This window comes from Balaenoptera musculus, chromosome 17 (genome assembly GCF_009873245.2).
Source record: "Balaenoptera musculus isolate JJ_BM4_2016_0621 chromosome 17, mBalMus1.pri.v3, whole genome shotgun sequence".
Lineage (NCBI taxonomy): Eukaryota > Metazoa > Chordata > Mammalia > Artiodactyla > Balaenopteridae > Balaenoptera > Balaenoptera musculus.
In genome coordinates, this window is record NC_045801.1 from 388,245 (window position 1) to 406,261 (window position 18,017).

Consider the following 18,017-nt stretch of genomic DNA (forward strand, 5'->3'; position numbering starts at 1 on the left):
CTCCCTCCACCCTCTCCTGGGCAGGGGGTCAGGCATGGGGCCGGGCAGGCAGTGACCTGAGGTCCCTCTGGCCCAGCCAAGGAGAGCTTCGGGGGCATGCGGCTGCTGCGCCGGGCGGACTTCCACGTGGGCGCCCATGTGAACACGTTCTGGAGGACCCCCTGCCGGGGGGCTGCCGAAGGGCCCAGCAAGAAGTCCGTTGTGTGGGAGAACAAGCACATCACGTGGTTTGGTGAGGGTGGGGCGGAGGGGGTCAAGGTGGCAGTGGGGTGTGGTGGGGCTCCACGGGGCTCACGCCGTGTCCGCTTTAGCCACACTGGACGGCGGCATCGGCCTCCTGCTGCCCATGCAGGAGAAGACCTACCGGCGGCTGCTGATGCTGCAGAACGCACTGACCACCATGCTGCCCCACCACGCCGGCCTCAACCCGCGTGCCTTCCGGTGAGCCTGCCGCCCCCCCGCCCCCCTGTCCCAGCACCCCGCATCTGTCCCGACTCTTCACTGCCTCCGTGCCTACCCCCAGGATGCTGCACGTGGACCGGCGCGTCCTACAGAATGCGGTGCGCAACGTCCTGGATGGGGAGCTGCTCAACCGCTACCTGTACCTGAGCACCATGGAGCGCGGGGAGCTGGCCAAGAAGATTGGCACCACGCCCGACATCGTGAGCCGCCCTGCCCCTCCACGTGCCCCCAGCCACCCCCCTACCCCTGCCCCCTGCCCTCACCCACCTCTCCCCCCGCAGATCCTGGACGACCTGTTGGAGACGGACCGGGTCACTGCCCACTTCTAGACCCCTGGATACTGCCACTTCCCCCACCCCCCTTTTGTACAAAACACGATGAAAAACATTTGATTTGAGAAGAGCGTGTGGTCATTTCAGGCCCGACTCCAGGCCACAGTCACTCCAGTGCCCCCAGGTCTTTCTTAGGCATCTGTGCCTTGGCCCTGGCCGGCCCGTCAGCCTGCGGTGGCGTGAGCTCTGTGATCCTCGTGCGGGGGGCCCTAGGTCTCCAGGAACTCGTACAGCGCCTTGGTCTTGGGCACGAGGCCCAGGTGGACCAGGACTCGGACCAGGAGGGCGGTGATCCGCATCGACAGGGTCTCCAGCCTGGGGTGGGGGAAGTCAAGGCTTTGCAGGTTGGTGGGGGGCGGGCCCTGGCTACCCGCCCTTCAGACCCTGCGCGCCTGCTCACCTCAGGGCCACTTCAAACTTCAACGACTCCCAGATGACCCTGATGTGGCGCAGGAGGCTGGCGCCATAGACGTTCTGGCACGTGGCGCCCGCCAGGCGGCTCCAGCCCCGGACTGCGCTGCACGGAGACCACCGACCGGCGGTCAGCCCCGCCCCTCCTGGCCCCGGCCCCGCCCCTCCTGCTGTGCGGGGCTGGGGGGGGCGCGCCCGGGGCCCCACCTCTTGGCCATGAGGAAGTAGCGGTCCACTGGGGCGCCCAGGGCGGTGTTGATGGCGCGCACGGTGTTGAGGTTGCGCAGCACAAGCAGCATGGGCCGCGGCAGGGCCTTGAGCACGGCCATGACCTCCTCGAAGTGCTCCCGCGCCATGTCCCGCATGTAGGCCGCCTCCTCACGGCTCAGCAGGCGCGAGCGCCACAGCTGCCGCAGGCGCACAGGCCGCTGCATGAGCACCTCGGAGAACAGGAAGTAGTCTGGGGGGGCCTGAGCCAGGGCTGTGCGCCCTCCCCGCCTCACACCCACACCCCGGCCTCACCTTGCACCCCGAGCGCAGCTGCGTGCGCCTTCATGGCAGCCTCGTCCCTCAGGATGATGGCCCGCCACAGCTGGCACAGGGCTGACCGGTCCCTGGGGGGCCCAGCAATGAGCGGGGGGTGGGGGGAGGCCGGCCTGCGGGGCAGGGTGTGCCCACCCAGTCCCCGCACCCCCAGCTTACTTCTCATCCAGGAACTGGTACAGCCCATGGTCCAGCAGCACCAGCTGTCCCTTCCCATCGGGGCCTTTCCGCACCAGAACTAGGGACAGGGCGTGCCGTCTCACACCGCCCCACCCTGAGCCCAGACCCGACTCCCACCCCCTCAGGCCTTCTCCTACCATTGCCAGGGTGGGGGTCAGAGTGGACGAAGCCTGTGTAAAATATCTGCTCGGCAAAGGCCTTGATCAGTTTCTCCGCTATCTGGGGAGAGGACAGGCCACAGGCCATCGTTCTGGGCCCACGGCACATGTACCCTCGCCCGCCCCAGGCACACGGCACTCACATCCCGCACCGCCAGCCCCATGGTCTTGATGGCCTCCACGTCGTTGACCTTGCAGCCCTCGCAGAATTCCGCCGTCAGCACGCGCTGGGAGAGGACAGGCGCCTCAGCTCAGCAGGCCTGCACACCCCCGCCCAGGAGGGGACCCAGCCCACCTTGCTGGACACGTCCCAGTGTACGCGTGGCACCACGACATAGCGGAAGTGCTGCAGCTCCTGTGCACAGCGCTCGGCATTGCGGCCCTCGTTCTCAAAGTCCAGCTCCTGGGCCAGGGTCCCCTTCAGGTCCTGGGGGCCACATGGGCAGCTGGAGGTCCAGCTCAGGAGGCGGCCCACCCCCGGCCCCCTCGGGCCCCCACGGGTACCTGGAGGACCCAGCTGAAGCCGAAGCTGGGGTGCATGAGCTCAACGAGCTGCAGCAGGAGCTCCAGGGTGTAGATGTCGCCCTCGAAGCGGTCCCGCAGGTCGATGTACTGCACCTGCACGGGAGGCTGCAGGGAGGACTGGCCACCGGCGCCCGGGTGCCCCCCGCGGCGCCCCGCGGCGCCCCGCGTACCTTCACGGCCACCACGGTGCCGTCGTGCAGCCTGGCACGGTGCACCTGGGCCAGGCTTGCCGCTGCGATGGGCTGGTAGTCAAACTCCTGGAAGAGCTCGTGGGGCGGGGCCCGGAAGTCTTCGAGGAACAGCTCGTCCACCTGGCAGGACAGGGGGGCGGGGTGGGGGCGGGGTGGGGGCGTGGCTTGGAGCAGCGTGCGGCCGCTCCCCGCCTCCGCGCTCCCGCGAGAAGGGCTCACCTCCCGGAAGCCCTGCGTGAGAGCCCTGTCCTCCAGCACCCGCAGTGTCTTAATGTACTCGGGGGGCAGCAGGTGGTTGAAGGAGCACAGCCCCTGGCCCAGCTTCACGTAGAGGCCCCCGTTGCTGATGGCCCCAGCCACCAGGGCGTCGGCCGCCCGCTGGTGACATGCAGACATCACCTCCAAGTACCCCGGGCTGTTCTGACCACAGGTATAGAGGAAAGGGATGGGGGCGGGCGGGCACCTCCACCTGGGCACCCCCATCCCCGCAGGCCGCAGGCCAGGCCCAGCCAGGCCAGGACGCAGGAACAAACCTCCTCCACCCCTCGCAGGACGACATTTGTGCACCACCAGTAGTCCAGGGAGATCTGCAGGCCGACCCTCAAAGACCTGTGGGCAGAGGCTGCCCTCAGCCCCAGCGGGCACTCGCCTCAGATGCCTGCCAGCACCCCGGGCCGCTGTGAGCACCTGGCAGGGCTGCTGGGCTCTCGGGACTGCGTGGCCAGCAGGTCAGTCTCAGCCGCTGGGCTGTGGGCTGGGCAGCCTGCATCCACACCACCCCTCAGCCCCTGAACGCGCACCGGGGGCGCCTGGGACAGAAACGGGGGCCTCGGGCCCTAACAAGCAGGCGTGCTCTTTTCATTCTTTGATAACACTTGCTACACATGAAAATCCATCCACGAGCTCGCACAGCTGCAATGGCTGCTCCGTCTGTGGACATGCCCTCACTCAGGCGCCCCCTGCACCACTGGTCCTGTCTCCTCTGCACCCCGACTGGAGTGGACACGAGCCCCTGGGGCTCAAACGCCGGAGCTGGGGCCTGCTCTCCCGGCTGAGGGCACGCCCCGGGCAGGCCCGCAGGCCCAGGCCTTCTGGTGTGCGCAGGGGTCCTCGCTCACTCCCACGCCCCAGGCTATGGACAAGGCAGCCCTGGGTCTGGAGAGGGGAGGATCCAGGACCAGAATCCAGGCCTCCAGTGCCGCAGACCCCAGCCCCTCAAACCGTCATGAGCAGGGTGTGGGGCTCCTGCTTCTTGGGGCCCCGGTGCAGGCCGAGCCTCCGCCCGCCCCAGCATGTCCTGTTCCAGCCCCTCTGCCACGAGGGGCCAGGATGAAAAGGTGGGAAGGAAGAGGCTGCCAGATCCTGCACAGGCTTCCTGCCCTCCCAGCAGCCGTGGAGACCGGTGTCTTAGAGCAATGAGGTCAGCCCAGACTGAGTGCCAGGAACCGGGTCTGTCCCACCCACCCCAGCCTGACACAGGAAGCAAACAGGGCTGTCTGTGAGGCAGGGTGAGCAAGGAGACAGGATTTCTCTGAGCTCCCCGAGACCCAAAGAGGAGCTGCCCTCCTTCCTGAATAATTCATCCAAAAGCTAATGCGACGTCTGCACAGGGGTGAGGGTAGGGGTGCAGGTGAGGGCGGTGGGGTGATGGCCATACTCGGGGTGGCCTAGCTAATAAGTCAGTAAATTAGGGACAAGGGGAGCCGGACTTCTCCCAGTTGGAGAAGGAGTTACAGACACAGAAAGGGAAAAAACCAGAATGACCCGTGTGGGAAATGGAACAGCAGGTTTGCCGTCGATGGCCGGCTACAGAAGCAAACATACGGCCCTGGGCGTGTGTGTTCACAGCCACACACGCGCGCACGACCGCAGCCCTTGTCCATGGAGGAGCCTGGGGTAGACACAGCCCAGAGCGGCGAGCACACCGGCGTCCTCACCGTGGCCCCTGAGCCCCTGCTCCATCCCGAAGAACCATGGGGAGACAGGCTGCTTCCAAGGCTGAGCCTGGAGTGGCTGTGCTGCCAGCAGGAGTAAAATGCTCAAAGGACGGAGGGCGTTGGAAGGGTTCCGAGATGCTATTGATAAAAGCCAGACTCACCAGCTCTGCTGTACGTTTGAAACAATTTACAGTCAGATGCTGGAGATTAAAAGAGAAGGGTCAGGGGCTTCCCTGGTGGCTCAGCGGTTAAGAATCCGCCTGCCAATGCAGGGGACATGGGTTCGAGCCCTGGTCTGGGAAGATCCCACATGCCGCGGAGCAACTAAGCCCGTGCGCCACAACTACTGAGCCTGCACTCTAGAGCCCGCGAGCCACAACTACTGAGCCCATGTGCTGCAACTACTGAACCCACGCGCCTAGAGCCTGTGCTCCGCAACGAGAAGCCACCGCAATGAGAAGCCCGCACAACGCAACGAAGAGTAGCCCCCGCTTGCCACAACTATAGAAAAGCCCGCGCACAGCAATGAAGACCCAACACAGCCAAAAATAAATAAATAAAATTTTTTAAAAAGAGAGAAGGGTGAGGGGGACTTCCCTGGTGCTGCAGCGGTTAAGACTCCATGCTCCCAATGCAGGGGGCCCGGGTTCCATCCCTGGTCAGGGAACTAGATCCCGCGTGCATGCCACAGCTAAGAGTCTGCATGCCGCAACTAAAGATCCTGTGTGCTGCAACTAAGACCCGGTGCAGCCTAAATAAATATTTAATATTTAATATTAAATATTTAATATTTTTTTAAATATTAAAAAAAAAAAGTGAGAGAAGGGTCCTAAAAGCCAGGTGGAGGGGCTCCTCCTATGAGCCAAACCCAGTCTCAGCAACAACACAGCACTGATGCTGAGTGAGAGCAGCCCTCGGAGTAAAACGTCCCCGTCCAGACTGACGCAAGCAAGAGGAAGGAACACGTGGGAGGACAGAGTTTTCCCTTACGGTAGAACACAAGCCCTCAGGGTGGATGGGACGGCTGAGCCGGTAGGAATGAGTTCACCCAAGAAGTACCGGGGGCGCTAAGCTAGCGACGGAGGGGCGAGGGGCACAGGCACCCACATCAAAGGACAAGGGAAGCAAAGAGCGAAACAATGGGACAAACTGGGAGTAAACATCAGACAAACCCACATCAGGGCTCGGCAAAGTTTTTCTTGAAAACGTTAGACAATAAATACTTTGGGTCTTAGGGGCAGCCTCAGGAGGGTGAGGGGGCGTGGCTGCCGCTCCAAGGAGCTCTCTTTATACAACAGGCAGCGCCTCTGACCCTTGTGTTTGGCACGGGGCCAGAGTTTGCTGACCCCTGTTGTACAGTATTATGGCCTATCTGCCCACAAATATGTCAAGGTCATCATGTGACGAAGGATTAACGTTACCCAGCTCCTGGGAGGTGCCTCTAAACCCATGAGATTTCCTGAGTGATGGCAGCATCTGAGCCGCAATAACAGCCTTGATGGTTCGCACCAGTGAGGGGCTCTGCCAGCCAGAAAGGACAACCACGGGATTAGAGTTCGGGGTCTTCAATCAATCAGGGCCATGAGATGAAACTCTGGACACCAAAGCTTGGCGGTGACCCACGTGTACTGTCACAGGGGGATGAGAGGCGGGGGATGTGTCTGAGGACACGGAAGTTCTGAGGCTAGGACCCTCCCAGACCTCACCTCACCCTGGGCATCTCTTCCTTTTGCTGATTCCGACTTTATCTTTCTGCTATAATAACACCATAATCATAAATACAGTATTTCCTGAGTTGCCCTAGGGAACTATCAAAACTGAGGGAGTCTGTGGGGACCCCCCAATTTGTAGCCAGTGGTTTGAGGTGAGGGAACCCATGGGGACGCTGGAACCTGCAGCTGGTGTCAGACGCCCTGGGCAAGCGGGGGTCTGGGGGGCCATGCCCTGACCTCGAGTTTAGCCATGAGAGCTGAGGAGACAATGAGGACTCTTCCAGGCTGGAGACCAGACATGGGCCCAGGTGGGATCCTTGTGCTGAAAAAGTTGTTACTGGGGCACCTGGTAACACAGGGTCTGAGGGTAAGAGGGTCACAATGTATCAGTTTCCCGATTGCGGCTGTGGAGGAGAATGTCCTTGTTCAGGAAATAACTCAAGGTTTCGGGGTAATGGGGCATGTTGACAACTTATTTGTCCATGTTTCAAAAAGAAAAAAGTTCTTTTATGTTATCAGTCCAGCTTCTTTAGACATTTGAAATTGTGTCAAAAAAAAGCCCACAGGATTTTTAAAAGTTAAAATTAAGTAAGGGGTGGGGGCAGAAATGGACCCCGACGCCACCCTCCACGCCCCCAGCCCCTGCGAGTGAGCCTGGGCGCATGCGGTACGTTCTGGTCTCCCCTCCCACAGCAGGATGAGCCCCGCTGCCCTCGGGCGAGCTGGTCGGTCCTGAATTACTCACCACCCACGCTCCTTCCTTGGGCTCCTGCACGTACGTTGCCCTGTTACCCAGGACGCGCTGTGGGCCCCGAGGTCTCCAGAGGCCCCGTGGTCACCCTGCGCCCAGCCAGGGATGCTCCGTCAGGCCTGCCTGTCCTGGCAACTGTTAGGGCTGAGAGCTGACGAGATCGCACAGATTGTTGGGAAAATAGTTCTAGCTCAGCCTCTGAAAGCAAGCTGTGAAAATACCCTTTTCAGGAGGGAAGTGGAGAAGGCAGGGGTATATCGAGTCTGCCACGGGGTATCTAATGCTGGGAAACAGCAGCATGTATGCAGCAGCAGGTGAGATGGCCCAGACCTGCTCAGTGTGATCTTCAGAGCCAGGCTGCTTGGGGACAGTCCCCTCCGCTCCTGTGCGGTCCCTCATGGTGGAAAGCCACAGGAGAGCCAACCCCAGGCTCTGCCCTCATCAATCTGTAGGCTGTGGAGACTGGGAAACCCTGCAGGACACAGAGGCCACTGCCTAGAACCTGCCCAGGAGGGCAACTAGGAGCTCCAGGCAAACCCATCAAACAACCACCCTGGAAGATGGCGTGGGTGCAGCCGCTGCCAGTGAGCTGAGGACAGAGCGCCTCGCTTCTTCCTGAAGGTGGAACGAGGTAAAGCGTTTGGCCCACCTATGGCTGCCACTGGGGTGAATTTCAACAAAGCTTCGGCCAAGGGCCCCAAGTCCTTGACATCCTGAGCCCCCCCTGGGAAACCGACCCAGGCTCCCAAAGGGCAGCAGGAGCTCAGAGCTGGCAGAGCAGGACACCTGCAGCGGCCTCCTCAACCAAGGTCTCATGTGAGCCCCCTCCCCAGGCAATCGTGCACCCCCAGTCCAACCATGGGTTTGGGTAAGCTGAAGTTTCACTCAATGCCAAGAGCTGGCTCTCAGGACCCTGTGGCTGTAGGAATTCCTGGATCTGACTGGAGCAGGAATGCCTGTCCAAGCTGCTCCAATGGGAAGACCGCCCCACACCCCCAGAAACCTGCCCTGGGAGATACAGGAGTACGAGAGACCCTGCAGCTTAAGGCGCCCTGGACGCCAATGACCAACAAGGCCCGTCGCTAGTCCAGGACACTGGGAGTGGAGGCGAGAGGCAGTCCTCCCCAGTGAGCCCCAAACTCTCCGTCTGGATGCCAACTCTCCTTGGGAGTGCTGGGGCAGCCCGAAGGGAGATGAGGCAGAGGCCTGAGGTGGGGTCTGTGGAGGCCGTGCCCAGCGTGGATGGCGTGGGCCCCGCGGCGCTCGGCTGCCCTACTGGGCAGCACAAGAGATCCCTGGAAGGCAGCTTCAGAGTTCCCAGCAAAACCCTGCTGCCCCTCCCAGCCCCCGCACGAGGCCCCGCACGCCTGAGGATGGGACGCAGCGGGGAGAAGCCGCCCCCTTGCCGGCCCCCTACCTGCTGAAGCGCCCGACGCCGTCCACCACGAGCCGCATCCGCCTCCTCTCCTGTGGCTCAGCCGTGAGGTACCTCGCCCCGAAGAGCAGGGGCACCCCCAGCACCGTGGCGGAGAGTGCCTTCTTCCACAGGGGCTGCGGTCTCGAGGGCCTGGAAGACGACAGGCGCGTGGCCTGGGTTACTTCCCGTCTGCCCCGGCCCCTCCGGCCTTGGCTCTCCAGGCCCAGCCCACGGCCGCTGCAGCCTCACCAGGACCTCGGCAGGCAGCACCGACTCCGGACGCCTGTGTGGTCACCGCAGTGCTCTGTGACCTCCGGGTCCGAGTCACCTCGCCTGAGCCCCACAGACCCCCAGACCCCAGGGCTCCAAGTGGGCTCCATCCTGCCCACTGCCCACTCGGCCCTCCAACCCCTTGCTCCCCGCTCTTGCTCTGGCCCGCCCTCCCCCACTCTCTGAGCCCACAGCCCCGGCCGAGTCCCAGGCCAGGACCCTGGCGGCGGGGCAGCCGGCGCACCGCCCATGGGAGCAGGCGCGTCCCGTCTTGCGGGCGGCGTACAGAGAAGGCACGGCCCCCCAGCGGAGGCCGCCCCTGCCTGACGAGGGGCACGTGCCCTGGAGGGTGCCCGTGGCCAACTCACCACCTTGCAGGCGGTGCCCCGAGGTTTCTCCTGAAGAAGGCAGTGGGGGATGGCCAGGGCTTCGGCCTGCCCTGCAGCAGGGCCAAGTGGAAGCGGCAGAGCTGGGGCTGTGAAGTGAGCAGGGGGCATGGGGTTGGCGGCGGGAACGCGCCCCCCGGCCTTACACAGGCAGGGGCTCCCCACGCCCCCCGACACGTCACTGAAGCGCGCTGGTGCTTCCTGGGCCCTCGCGTGTCTGACGCGGGGAGGCAGAGACTCCGTCGGGTTAAGAGCAAGGCTGAGGGCCAAGCACCACGCGAGGGAAGGGAAGGCTACGTGCATCTGCACACGGGGCGTCCCCCTCGGAAGCCCCTCCACAGGCCACTAGCAATGCCCCTCGGTCCCTGCCCCTAACACTCTGCTGGGCCCTGAGAGCCCTCGTTTCCTATTTCCCGCTGCTGAGACCAGCGGCCTCCCAAGGAAGGGTCGAGAATGCTTCACCACACGATCAGAAAGGAGGCAGAGGGCCTTGGGGTGGTGCCTGCTCCGAAAGCAAACGAGGGCACAAGGAACCTGTGCTTGCTGAGCCCCCAGCGGTCAGACCTGGAAAGCTTCTGCCTGGAGGAGGGAGGGGAAGGCTGGAGGTGCCACAGGCGAGGGACAGGTAGAGAAGCAAAGTGCCAGGGAGACAGGCCAACGTGCTGCCCTGTCTCAGGGGCCACGGGAGAAACATCGCGGCTCTCCTACGCTCACTGGCAGCCTTGGTCTCCCAATCTTATTTGAATAAGACCTTAAAGAGCTCCTCAACCACAGACGCCCCAACTCTAAATTCTCAGTTTTTAGGGAAAAAAAAGATTGTGCAAAGTAAGTCATAGCCCACAACACAGATGTTAACACTATTATTATGAACATTATTATTATTATTATGGGCCAAATAGAGAACTGACTTTCCAATCACTTTCTGGCCAAAGCACACAGCCCTGAAGACAATTTCAAGGATGCAAAACAACACAAAAGTCAAAGGAAAAGGTCCATGACCTACCGTCCCAAGAGGAGAACAGGACAGAAAGTTCCACTCCACAAGGCCACACACAGCAAGTGCAGATCCTCAAGGAAAACCCCGCAAAGGCAAGAGAGGCAGTGGCGGGCAGACTCGGGCATGCAGAGCCCCAGGCTTTCTGTGCCAGAGGGCGGCCCAGCCCGCTGTCCACCCCGCTGCCCCCCTACCTGGCCCACACGACCTGACCTGGCCTGGGGCATGGCACACACGGCGGCTGCAGGCTGGGACCCCAGTCACCTCCCACCTCACAGACGACAAGGGTTTGTGGTGCCAGCAGGCGTGGGGGGCGGGGAAGGCCCGCCTGCCTGCACACCGGGCCTCCCCCGCAGGCAGCCCTGCCTGCTCTCTGCGAGGTGTGCAGACCTCTCCCCGGACCCCGCACCCGAGTCCACGTCTGCGACCGCACACACCCACCAAACACACCCTGCCCGTGAGGGGCCGCGTGCGACCAAGGACCACAGCCAGAACCCTCCTGCCCGCGTCCCTGCTGCCCTCCTCCGGCTCTGGCCCCGTCTCCAGCAGGCCCGCCCTGCCCCACTCTCTGAGCCCACAGCCCTGGCTGTGTCCCAGGCCAGACCCTAGCGGTGGGGGGCCCGCGCACCGCACGCAGGAGCCGCACCAGGTGAGAGGGCGTCGGGGATCCTGCGGCCTGGCAGCAAGTGGGTTTCCACCCGGACGCTGGGGCAGAGGGAGCCAGGAGAGTAAGGGCGTTGCTGGGGAGGAGACAGGCCCGTGTCAGAGGTGGGGAGGGGCGCCCAGATAGAAGAGGGTGGGCAGCAAAGTGAGCTGTAGCGGGGGCGGGGGGGGTGGTCCCAGGGTTTTCATGCAGGGAGGGGGCGTGCGCTGGAGTGGTCAGCCTGGGAGGAGGCCGGGCCACATACCCACCAAGGGGGGGCTGGAGCCCAAGGCGGAGCTGTGGCCTGGGGGCGGCGGTGGGGGGTGGGGTAGGTTCAGGGCCGCCGTGAGGAACCAGGCAAGACGGCGAGGCCGGCACGCCCCGCACACCAGCTGCCTGCTCCTCTGGCCAGCGAGCGTTCTGCTGCGATTCTGGTCTTCTCAGCGAGATCACAAGCCCACGGAATAAGAAATGACAACAGCCAGCAGCTGCCAGCCTTGGGGCTTCTCGTTCGTTATCAGTGACCCTGAGAATTCCCGAGCGTGGGGTGTCTCTCTCCAGAAAGCCATTAGCATCCACGCCTTGAGAACTACTGGTGCCCGGCACCGTCATTTATCAGTTCTCTCTACTTCTGTAAATATTTGCAATTTTTCCTTAGAAGGTAGAAAAAAAAGTCACGAGAAAAAACGTGGGAGGACTTTGCACCAAGTGCAAAGCATGAACCCTGACTAAACCTCAATCTTAAAGAAAGCACCTATGAAACATCTGAGGGACCCCAGACACCAGGGAGCACAAAAATTAGGATTTTTAGGCATGACGGTTACTGTGGTTACATAATATCCTTGTTTAGGGGATGCACATTGAAGTATTCAGAGATCATGTGTCAAAATGTCTGTGACTTACTTTCAAATGATCTAATGACAACAAAATATATATTTTCAAATAGAAATAGATCCACTAGGGCAAGATGTTAATAATGGGTAGATCTAGGTGGTGGCATCTGGGTAATGAACTCTCTGGGACCACGCTGTCAGCTTGTCCCTATGTGTAAATGTTTTCATGACCAAAGGTGCAATGCGTCTGCTATACTCTCAGAGTCCAGTCAGGAAGGCGGCATGGGGAAGGAGAGGTAGCTGGTGCAGGACAGGCAGACCCGGCCCTGTCTGGAGACACTCCTAGTCGTCACAACTCGGGGGAGGGGTGCTCCTGGCATCGAGAGGGTACAGGCCAGGGACACCACTCAACACCAGACACTGGAAGGCCCCGCCCCAGAGACTCAAGTAGAACCTGGAGCCAGACTTCCGGGGCTGGAGTTGGAATCTGGGCTCCAGCACTTACCAGCCATGCGGCGTGGGTAAGTGCCTTCCCTCCGTGCCTCGGTTTCCCTGTCTGTAAGGTGGGGACTGCTGTACTGCTGAAGTGAGGGTGAGTGAGCTGACACACCTGCAAAGCCCTCGAGCAACGCCCAGCCCAGCGTGCAGGGCAGGCGGAGGCACACGCTGAGGCTACCTGCCGCCAGGCCCTCCTCACTGCACTGAGCTGCCCACTGGTCCCCAATGCCCTAACCCTCCTCCCAGCAACCCTGCCCCCCTTGCTCTGCAGACCACCCCACCTAACAAGAAGGACGTATTTGCTGGGCTGAACTAAACTATTTATATTGAAAGATCGTCAGCTGCCCCCTGCTTTTTCAGAAGGAAAAAAGGGTTTGTTTAGCCCAGAAGAGAGACTACAGATCCTCCTCGACTTACGATGGGGTTAGGGTTAGGGTTAAACCCATTGTAAGTTGAGAATATCATAAGTCAAAAATGCATTTAATACACTGAACCTAACGAACGTCACAGCTTAGCCTGGCTTTCCTGAAACGTGCTCACAACACTCACATTAGCCTACAAGTGGGCGAAACCATCTAGCACAAAGCCTGTTTTATACTAAAATGTGGACTATCTCATGTAATTGATTGAAAGCGAATACAGAACGGCTGTCAGGGCACCCTGACAAGCTGTGCACCCTCGTGACCTCGGGGCTCCTGGGGCGCTGCGGCTGCCGCTGCCCAGCATCAGGAGAGAGTATCCACCCTGCATCGCTGGTCCAGGAAAAGATCAACGTTCAAAATTCGAAGCATGGTTTCTACTGAATGTGTATCACTTTTGCAGCATCATGAAGTTGAAAAATCGTAAGTCTAACCATCATGAGTCAGGGACCAACTTATGAAAAGCTTGGAGTAGATTATATACAGATATGAAGAAATGCTCAGCTACCGGAGCGGCCGGGCAGCAGAGTGGGCCTTGCTGCAAAGTCCCATGGGGACTGCACCCTGAGACAGGGAAGGAAAATGGCCAAAGCTGACTGATAATGATTATCCTGAGATGTTAACATTCAGAAGGAAAGAAAGGACAGATCCATGAGTTATTCTAGCCAACGTGCCAACGACCTGGAGGGGCAGAGTCAAGAGGCTGTGGGCGCCAACACTGAGGCGAGGGCTGGCAGGGGCTGCCACACCCAGAGCCCGGCACAGCTGCTCCAAGACCGCGGCTGAACCCAGCACCACACCTCCTCCCCCAGAGGCGCCGCACGCATGGTCTGCGTATGTCTGACTTAGAAGCAGCAGAAGACTGCGGGCAAGGAGGGCGCCCCTGAGAGAGGGCTCATCCTCCAAGCCCTGCCCCCTGGGGAAGGACCAGAGTCCATCAGGGAGACCCTGAGGGGCACACGATGAGGACACCCCAGAGGAGAAGTGTGCGCAGCCCCAGCCGGCTTTCTGGCGACCCCAGTGGAATGGCACAGAACGGCGTACAGACGGCACATAACAGCTCCCTCGTGCTGACGGGGTGCCGTGCAGCGGGGCAGAGCCCACGAGGGCCGAGCGCTGCGCTGCAGCAACACAGGCCCAGCCTGCCCGCCTCACCAACCTTTACCCTCTGCCTGGGGGCGACTCCCCGCTGACACCTTGCCAGGCTGGAAAGGTGAAACATGGTAGAAATAAAGTACCTTGCTCAGGGTCTGGCACCTAACAGGTGTTCAACAAAAGGTGGGCATTTCTGACGGTGGGAGTTTCACACATATTTCCTCACATGGTCCACAGCAGAAACGCCTGGCGAATCTGGGGGTGGAGCCCAAGTCAAACCGCTTCCCCAGTCGTCACCCTTTCCTTCCCCAGGTGGCAGGTCCTGACAGCCACAGGGCGGAGCCCACCGTCCCCTGAGCCATTAGTAGGAAGGGTCTGGTGAGGAAAGTCAAGTCACCTAGCTGACAGATAAGTTTACACATCATGATCACATTAAAACATACAGTTCTTTTACAAGAGGATGCTGAACCTGAATCATTCAAGGCACGAGGCCCCAGCTGCGCCCGCAGCCCCCTAACCGCTGTCCCCCACCAGCAGGGGCTCTGGGAGGCAAGCTGAGGACCAGAGCCCACAGCCTCCGCACACACGGCCGAAGCAGAGGGGGCACGGCCAGAGAAGTAACTGCCCCTCACCACAGTCCCCGGAACAGTTTTCTGTTGTTCTCTGAGGAGCCAGCAGTGCAGCAGGAGCTCTGGCTGCAGCTCATCATTCCCAGCGCTGACTCCTCACTCCCTCTCCTGGGATAAACATCCCTCTGGCAGACCTCGGATAGCCACGCAGAGCCTGGCCCAGGCCTGCTCTCCAGGCTGCCCTTCTGCCTAGAAGGCCCTTCCCCCACCCTGATTCACCACGGTTACCACCCCCCCAGCCCTCTCCCACTGTCCTTATCACGCAGGACTGTGCCTGGTAGTTGGCCGTCTCTCTCCCCACCAGCCTGACGAGGGCCCGCCAATCATCTCTGTGCTCCGACTAGCCCTGTGCTTTCTAAGATAAAGCAGAAACTCCATGAATGCTCGCTGAATTAAGATAAACGGTGAATGAGCCAGAACCCCACATGGCCCAAGCGAGGATGTCACTGAGCAACAGGGCGAAGGCCACGGTCAGGCGAGAGACAGCCCCAGCCCCGACCGCAGCCTGGCCCTGGGCCGGCCTCCAAGGATGAGGCCTCCTGCTGACGACGCCAGAGCGCCCCCAGGGCCCCCAGTGTGCCTGGCTCATTCCAGCTGGGATGCCCAGCGACTCCCCGAATGTCCCCATCACATAGGAGACATCCCTGAAGCCCAACGAGGTCATGTAGCTATAAACGTGGGGCAGAGCCCGCAGCCAGACCTTCCAAGAACCAGTCCGGCGCAATTTCCACCACATCCCATATAACCCAAACCACACCCAGAGCTCAGGCACCAGAGCGCGGCAGGAAACATGTATAGAGAGGGCTTTGGGTCCCCAGGACACGCTCCTGCACACCGTGCCTTCTCACCAGGATGACCACGCACGCGGCTTTCCTGGGGCGGTCCTGGCTTACACGGGTTGTCCCAGCACCCCTCTCACTCCAAAAGCCTCCCAGCTGGGACAGGACGAGATGGGCCTCCTCTACCGCAGCCTCTAGCGCTTCCTTCAGAGTGCCTGCACGGCCTGTCAGCAGAAACAGAGCGCTCATCTGGAGCTCAGCTAACAATCTGCAAAGCAGCAAAAAGAGCTTGAGCAGTAACACTCAGGTGGATACTACAACCCTCACAGACTTTGTGTGCACTCTAACACAGCGCTCGTGTTTTAGGCACAAGCCGAGCTGCCTGTTTTTCTAACACCCTATTGATTAGACACAGCCGATTAGAAGGAAGGTGAAAGGTCACTGCAGGATAAACCGGCCCCCAGCAGTAAGAAGCAACTGCTGAGTCTCCTGAGGCCTGAAACAGAGAAACTACAAAGAGGTGACAAGAACCTGGCCAGTTTAATGGTGAGGTCAACAGCCCTACGCTCATACCAGGAGAGGAAACCAAAGCACAAAAACGTTCTCATGGTTAGAAAGAGAGAGACTGGCAATCTGGGCCCAGAAGAGGTGGTGGAGATGACCATGAATGCCCCGTCCTTTTCTTTTCCAAGGGTCTGTGACCCCCTCAACACCAGTCAGGACTTAGAAGGCTACTGGGCCCCGCTCCACTTACTGATCATGAGCACCTCATCAGGGGCTAAAGCTGCCTGGAGGATCGAGTGACCTGACTGTGTGAAGCAGCTTTATAAACTATAAAAAAGACCAACTCAGTGTCTCTCTGCCTGACTCTCAGACTGCTTCACCATCTCAGCCCATAAAACACCCCTATGTGACGGAGCCATTCACTGCAAGCCACAAAAGGCAATGGACGTTTATCTGTATTAATACCTAAACCCACAAGGCTAGGCTTATTAGAAAAAGACAAGGTCTACAGAAAATTCCAATTTGAAAACGCTGATGAGCCCCCCTCAGTCTCTTCAGCTGTAAACCAACCACAGGAGAAAAGGGCTAGATTCCTGGGGAGGGAGTGGCTGAGACCTGGGTCAGTGACTATGACAGCCGGTTTGAAAGGTGCTAAACCAAACTGCAGAGACGCAATAAAACGGGGAGGCCCGACCAGGAAAAAGACTGGAAAGTCAGCTGCCACGTTCAGGATCAAAAGAAGCGTGAGTTGGGAGGGCAGCCCAGGGCCAGGCAGAAGCCTAGGAAGGCCTGAGAGGAGGGGCTTTCGGAGACAGGGTGGGAGGAGAGGTGGCTCTGCGCCGGGCTGGGGCAGCTGTCAGCCCACCCGCCGCCCCTCCCAGCCCCCAAAGTCCTCTGTCTCCCCAGAAGCAGGGGGGCAGCTGTCAGCCCAGGATGACCCAGGGCGGGGGGCTTGGTGACTAGGCGAAAAGGGTGCCCAAGGGAGCAGGTAAAAGGAAAGACGGGGGATCCGGTCTGGGATTCTGGCAGAGTCTGCGGCAGCGACGGGTCTAAGGGAGACACGGGGTGGGAGGAGGGGTCAGGCGCTGGGCAGTCGCCTCGGGACAGAGTGTCTCCCTGGGGAGGGGCGCCCGTGAGGGGACTAGAGGGTCATCCCTCGCGGGGATGGAGAGGCTTTGGAGAGGCCGCCTCTGAGACAAGGCTCCACCACGGAGAACGTGCTTCTGAGGAGAAGGGAGGCTGTGGGGTGCGTCGGGAAGGCAGCCTCTCCAGTGGGCCCCTAAGTGGCTCCCGGCATCTCCCCACAGGGCCTGGGGGCTGAAGTGGGGGCCCGAAGGACAGGGCGCCTGAGCGCTGTGACGGGCTCCTTCTAGAGCCCTGAGGGTCCCTGCAGGGCGAGAGGATCTCTGGGGGCAGGGTCTCGGGGCCCTGCGGGTCCCGGCCGGGCCGCGGGAGGGGCGCGGGCGCGCGTGGGGGCTCACACGTCTCCACATCTTCGGGACCGAAACTCCACTCCGCTCGCCGCACGCTCCCGTCGCCGGCCCAGCAGTCCCTGCGGGCGGGGCGCAGTGCGCACGCGCGCACCGCCCCAGTGGGCGGGAACTGGAAGCCACGCCCCGAGCGGGCCCGCGGCCGCGGCCGAGCAGCACCCCCTGGCGGCCCCCGGCGACCTAGCTTTAGGGCAAGGACCGGCCCTCGTGAAGGCTGAGGACCGCGGCGAGTCCCTCTGGCAGGCACGCCACCGGTTCCTGCCGCTGGTGTCTTTTCGACCCCCTGATAGAAGCTGAGGCTCGGGGAGGTCAGCTCACCTGTTGCCCAGGAGCTCACAGAACGGGCGGAAGCTGAGAGAGAGAAGGGACCCCACTAGGAGGTCAGCGCCGAGGGCTGGAGCTGGACCTGGGGGGGGGGGGCGGCCAGTCCGGCCCAGCACTTCCGTGCCACGGATTAGGGTGAACCTCTCTAACTGCTCAAGCCTCATTTTCCTCGCTGCAAAATGAGGTCGTAACTCACAAGCTAATAGAGCTCCCTATCCATGCAATGCCTGCTGTTCACCTGGATCTAAGCCACTGATGCGAGCACCTGCTGTGTGCGGGTGGGCGGCCGGGGAGGTGGACACTCAGTAACCACAACGTGAACAGTGAACACAGGGGAGGCAAGGCCCGCGGAGAAAGCTTCTGCCTCCCTCACTGGCCTGACAGCCTCTCCCGCCCCTCCTCTCCTGCCGCCCTCTGGGAGGGCAGGACCCGTCCTCTCTGCTCAATGGCCCTCCCAGCTGATGCCAAATCTTCTCTTCCCTCCCCTCGCCTGCTTCCCCGTCACCCTGACAGGTAGCACCCACTCGCTCAGGT

General features: G+C 61.0%; 2 protein-coding genes across 12 annotated transcripts in view; one reads left to right on the forward strand and one right to left on the reverse strand.

Moving 5' to 3' along the window:
* The window catches only part of CPSF1 (cleavage and polyadenylation specific factor 1), a 15,426-nt gene extending 14,572 nt beyond the window's left edge, over positions 1-854 (forward strand). For both annotated transcript variants that reach the window (XM_036830201.1, XM_036830200.1), the window contains exons 34-37: positions 77-232; positions 312-441; positions 524-662; positions 744-854. In XM_036830201.1, the coding sequence (XP_036686096.1) occupies positions 77-232; positions 312-441; positions 524-662; positions 744-791 (473 nt within the window). In that variant the 3' untranslated portion in view covers positions 792-854. The remainder of the gene's footprint in view (positions 1-76; positions 233-311; positions 442-523; positions 663-743) is intronic.
* On the reverse strand, positions 853-17,256 carry ADCK5 (aarF domain containing kinase 5). 10 transcript variants are annotated; one of them, XM_036830202.1, is made up of 15 exons: positions 17,151-17,256; positions 9,258-9,364; positions 8,620-8,769; positions 3,336-3,411; positions 3,022-3,222; positions 2,782-2,922; positions 2,591-2,704; positions 2,382-2,513; positions 2,230-2,313; positions 2,066-2,147; positions 1,908-1,986; positions 1,728-1,819; positions 1,413-1,665; positions 1,195-1,311; positions 853-1,109 (listed from the first exon to the last, which is right to left on the reverse strand). In XM_036830202.1, exons 1-15 carry the CDS (start codon positions 17,160-17,162, stop codon positions 1,004-1,006), a joined length of 1,746 nt encoding a protein of 581 aa, XP_036686097.1. In that variant the 5' UTR covers positions 17,163-17,256; the 3' UTR covers positions 853-1,003. The 10 variants fall into 10 exon arrangements, with proteins under 10 accessions (XP_036686097.1, XP_036686102.1, XP_036686104.1 ...); XM_036830207.1 differs by lacking the exon at positions 17,151-17,256 and adding an exon at positions 10,279-14,551 and having other exon boundaries at positions 869-1,109; XM_036830209.1 differs by lacking the exons at positions 9,258-9,364; positions 17,151-17,256 and adding exons at positions 6,689-6,797; positions 7,197-7,411 and having other exon boundaries at positions 869-1,109; positions 3,022-3,217; positions 8,620-8,708.
* Between the last annotated feature and the right edge of the window lie 761 nt (positions 17,257-18,017).

What these genes read in the sequence shown, in the direction of transcription:
- ADCK5 (XM_036830202.1), bottom strand. An exon ending in GGCGTCGGGCGCTTCAGCAG is followed by an intron (nt 3,412 to 8,619) that starts GTAGGGGGCCGG and finishes CTCTGCCCACAG; the next exon opens with GTCTTTGAGGGTCGGCCTGC. An exon ending in TACCAGTTCCTGGATGAGAA is followed by an intron (nt 1,820 to 1,907) that starts GTAAGCTGGGGG and finishes TGGGCCCCCCAG; the next exon opens with GGACCGGTCAGCCCTGTGCC.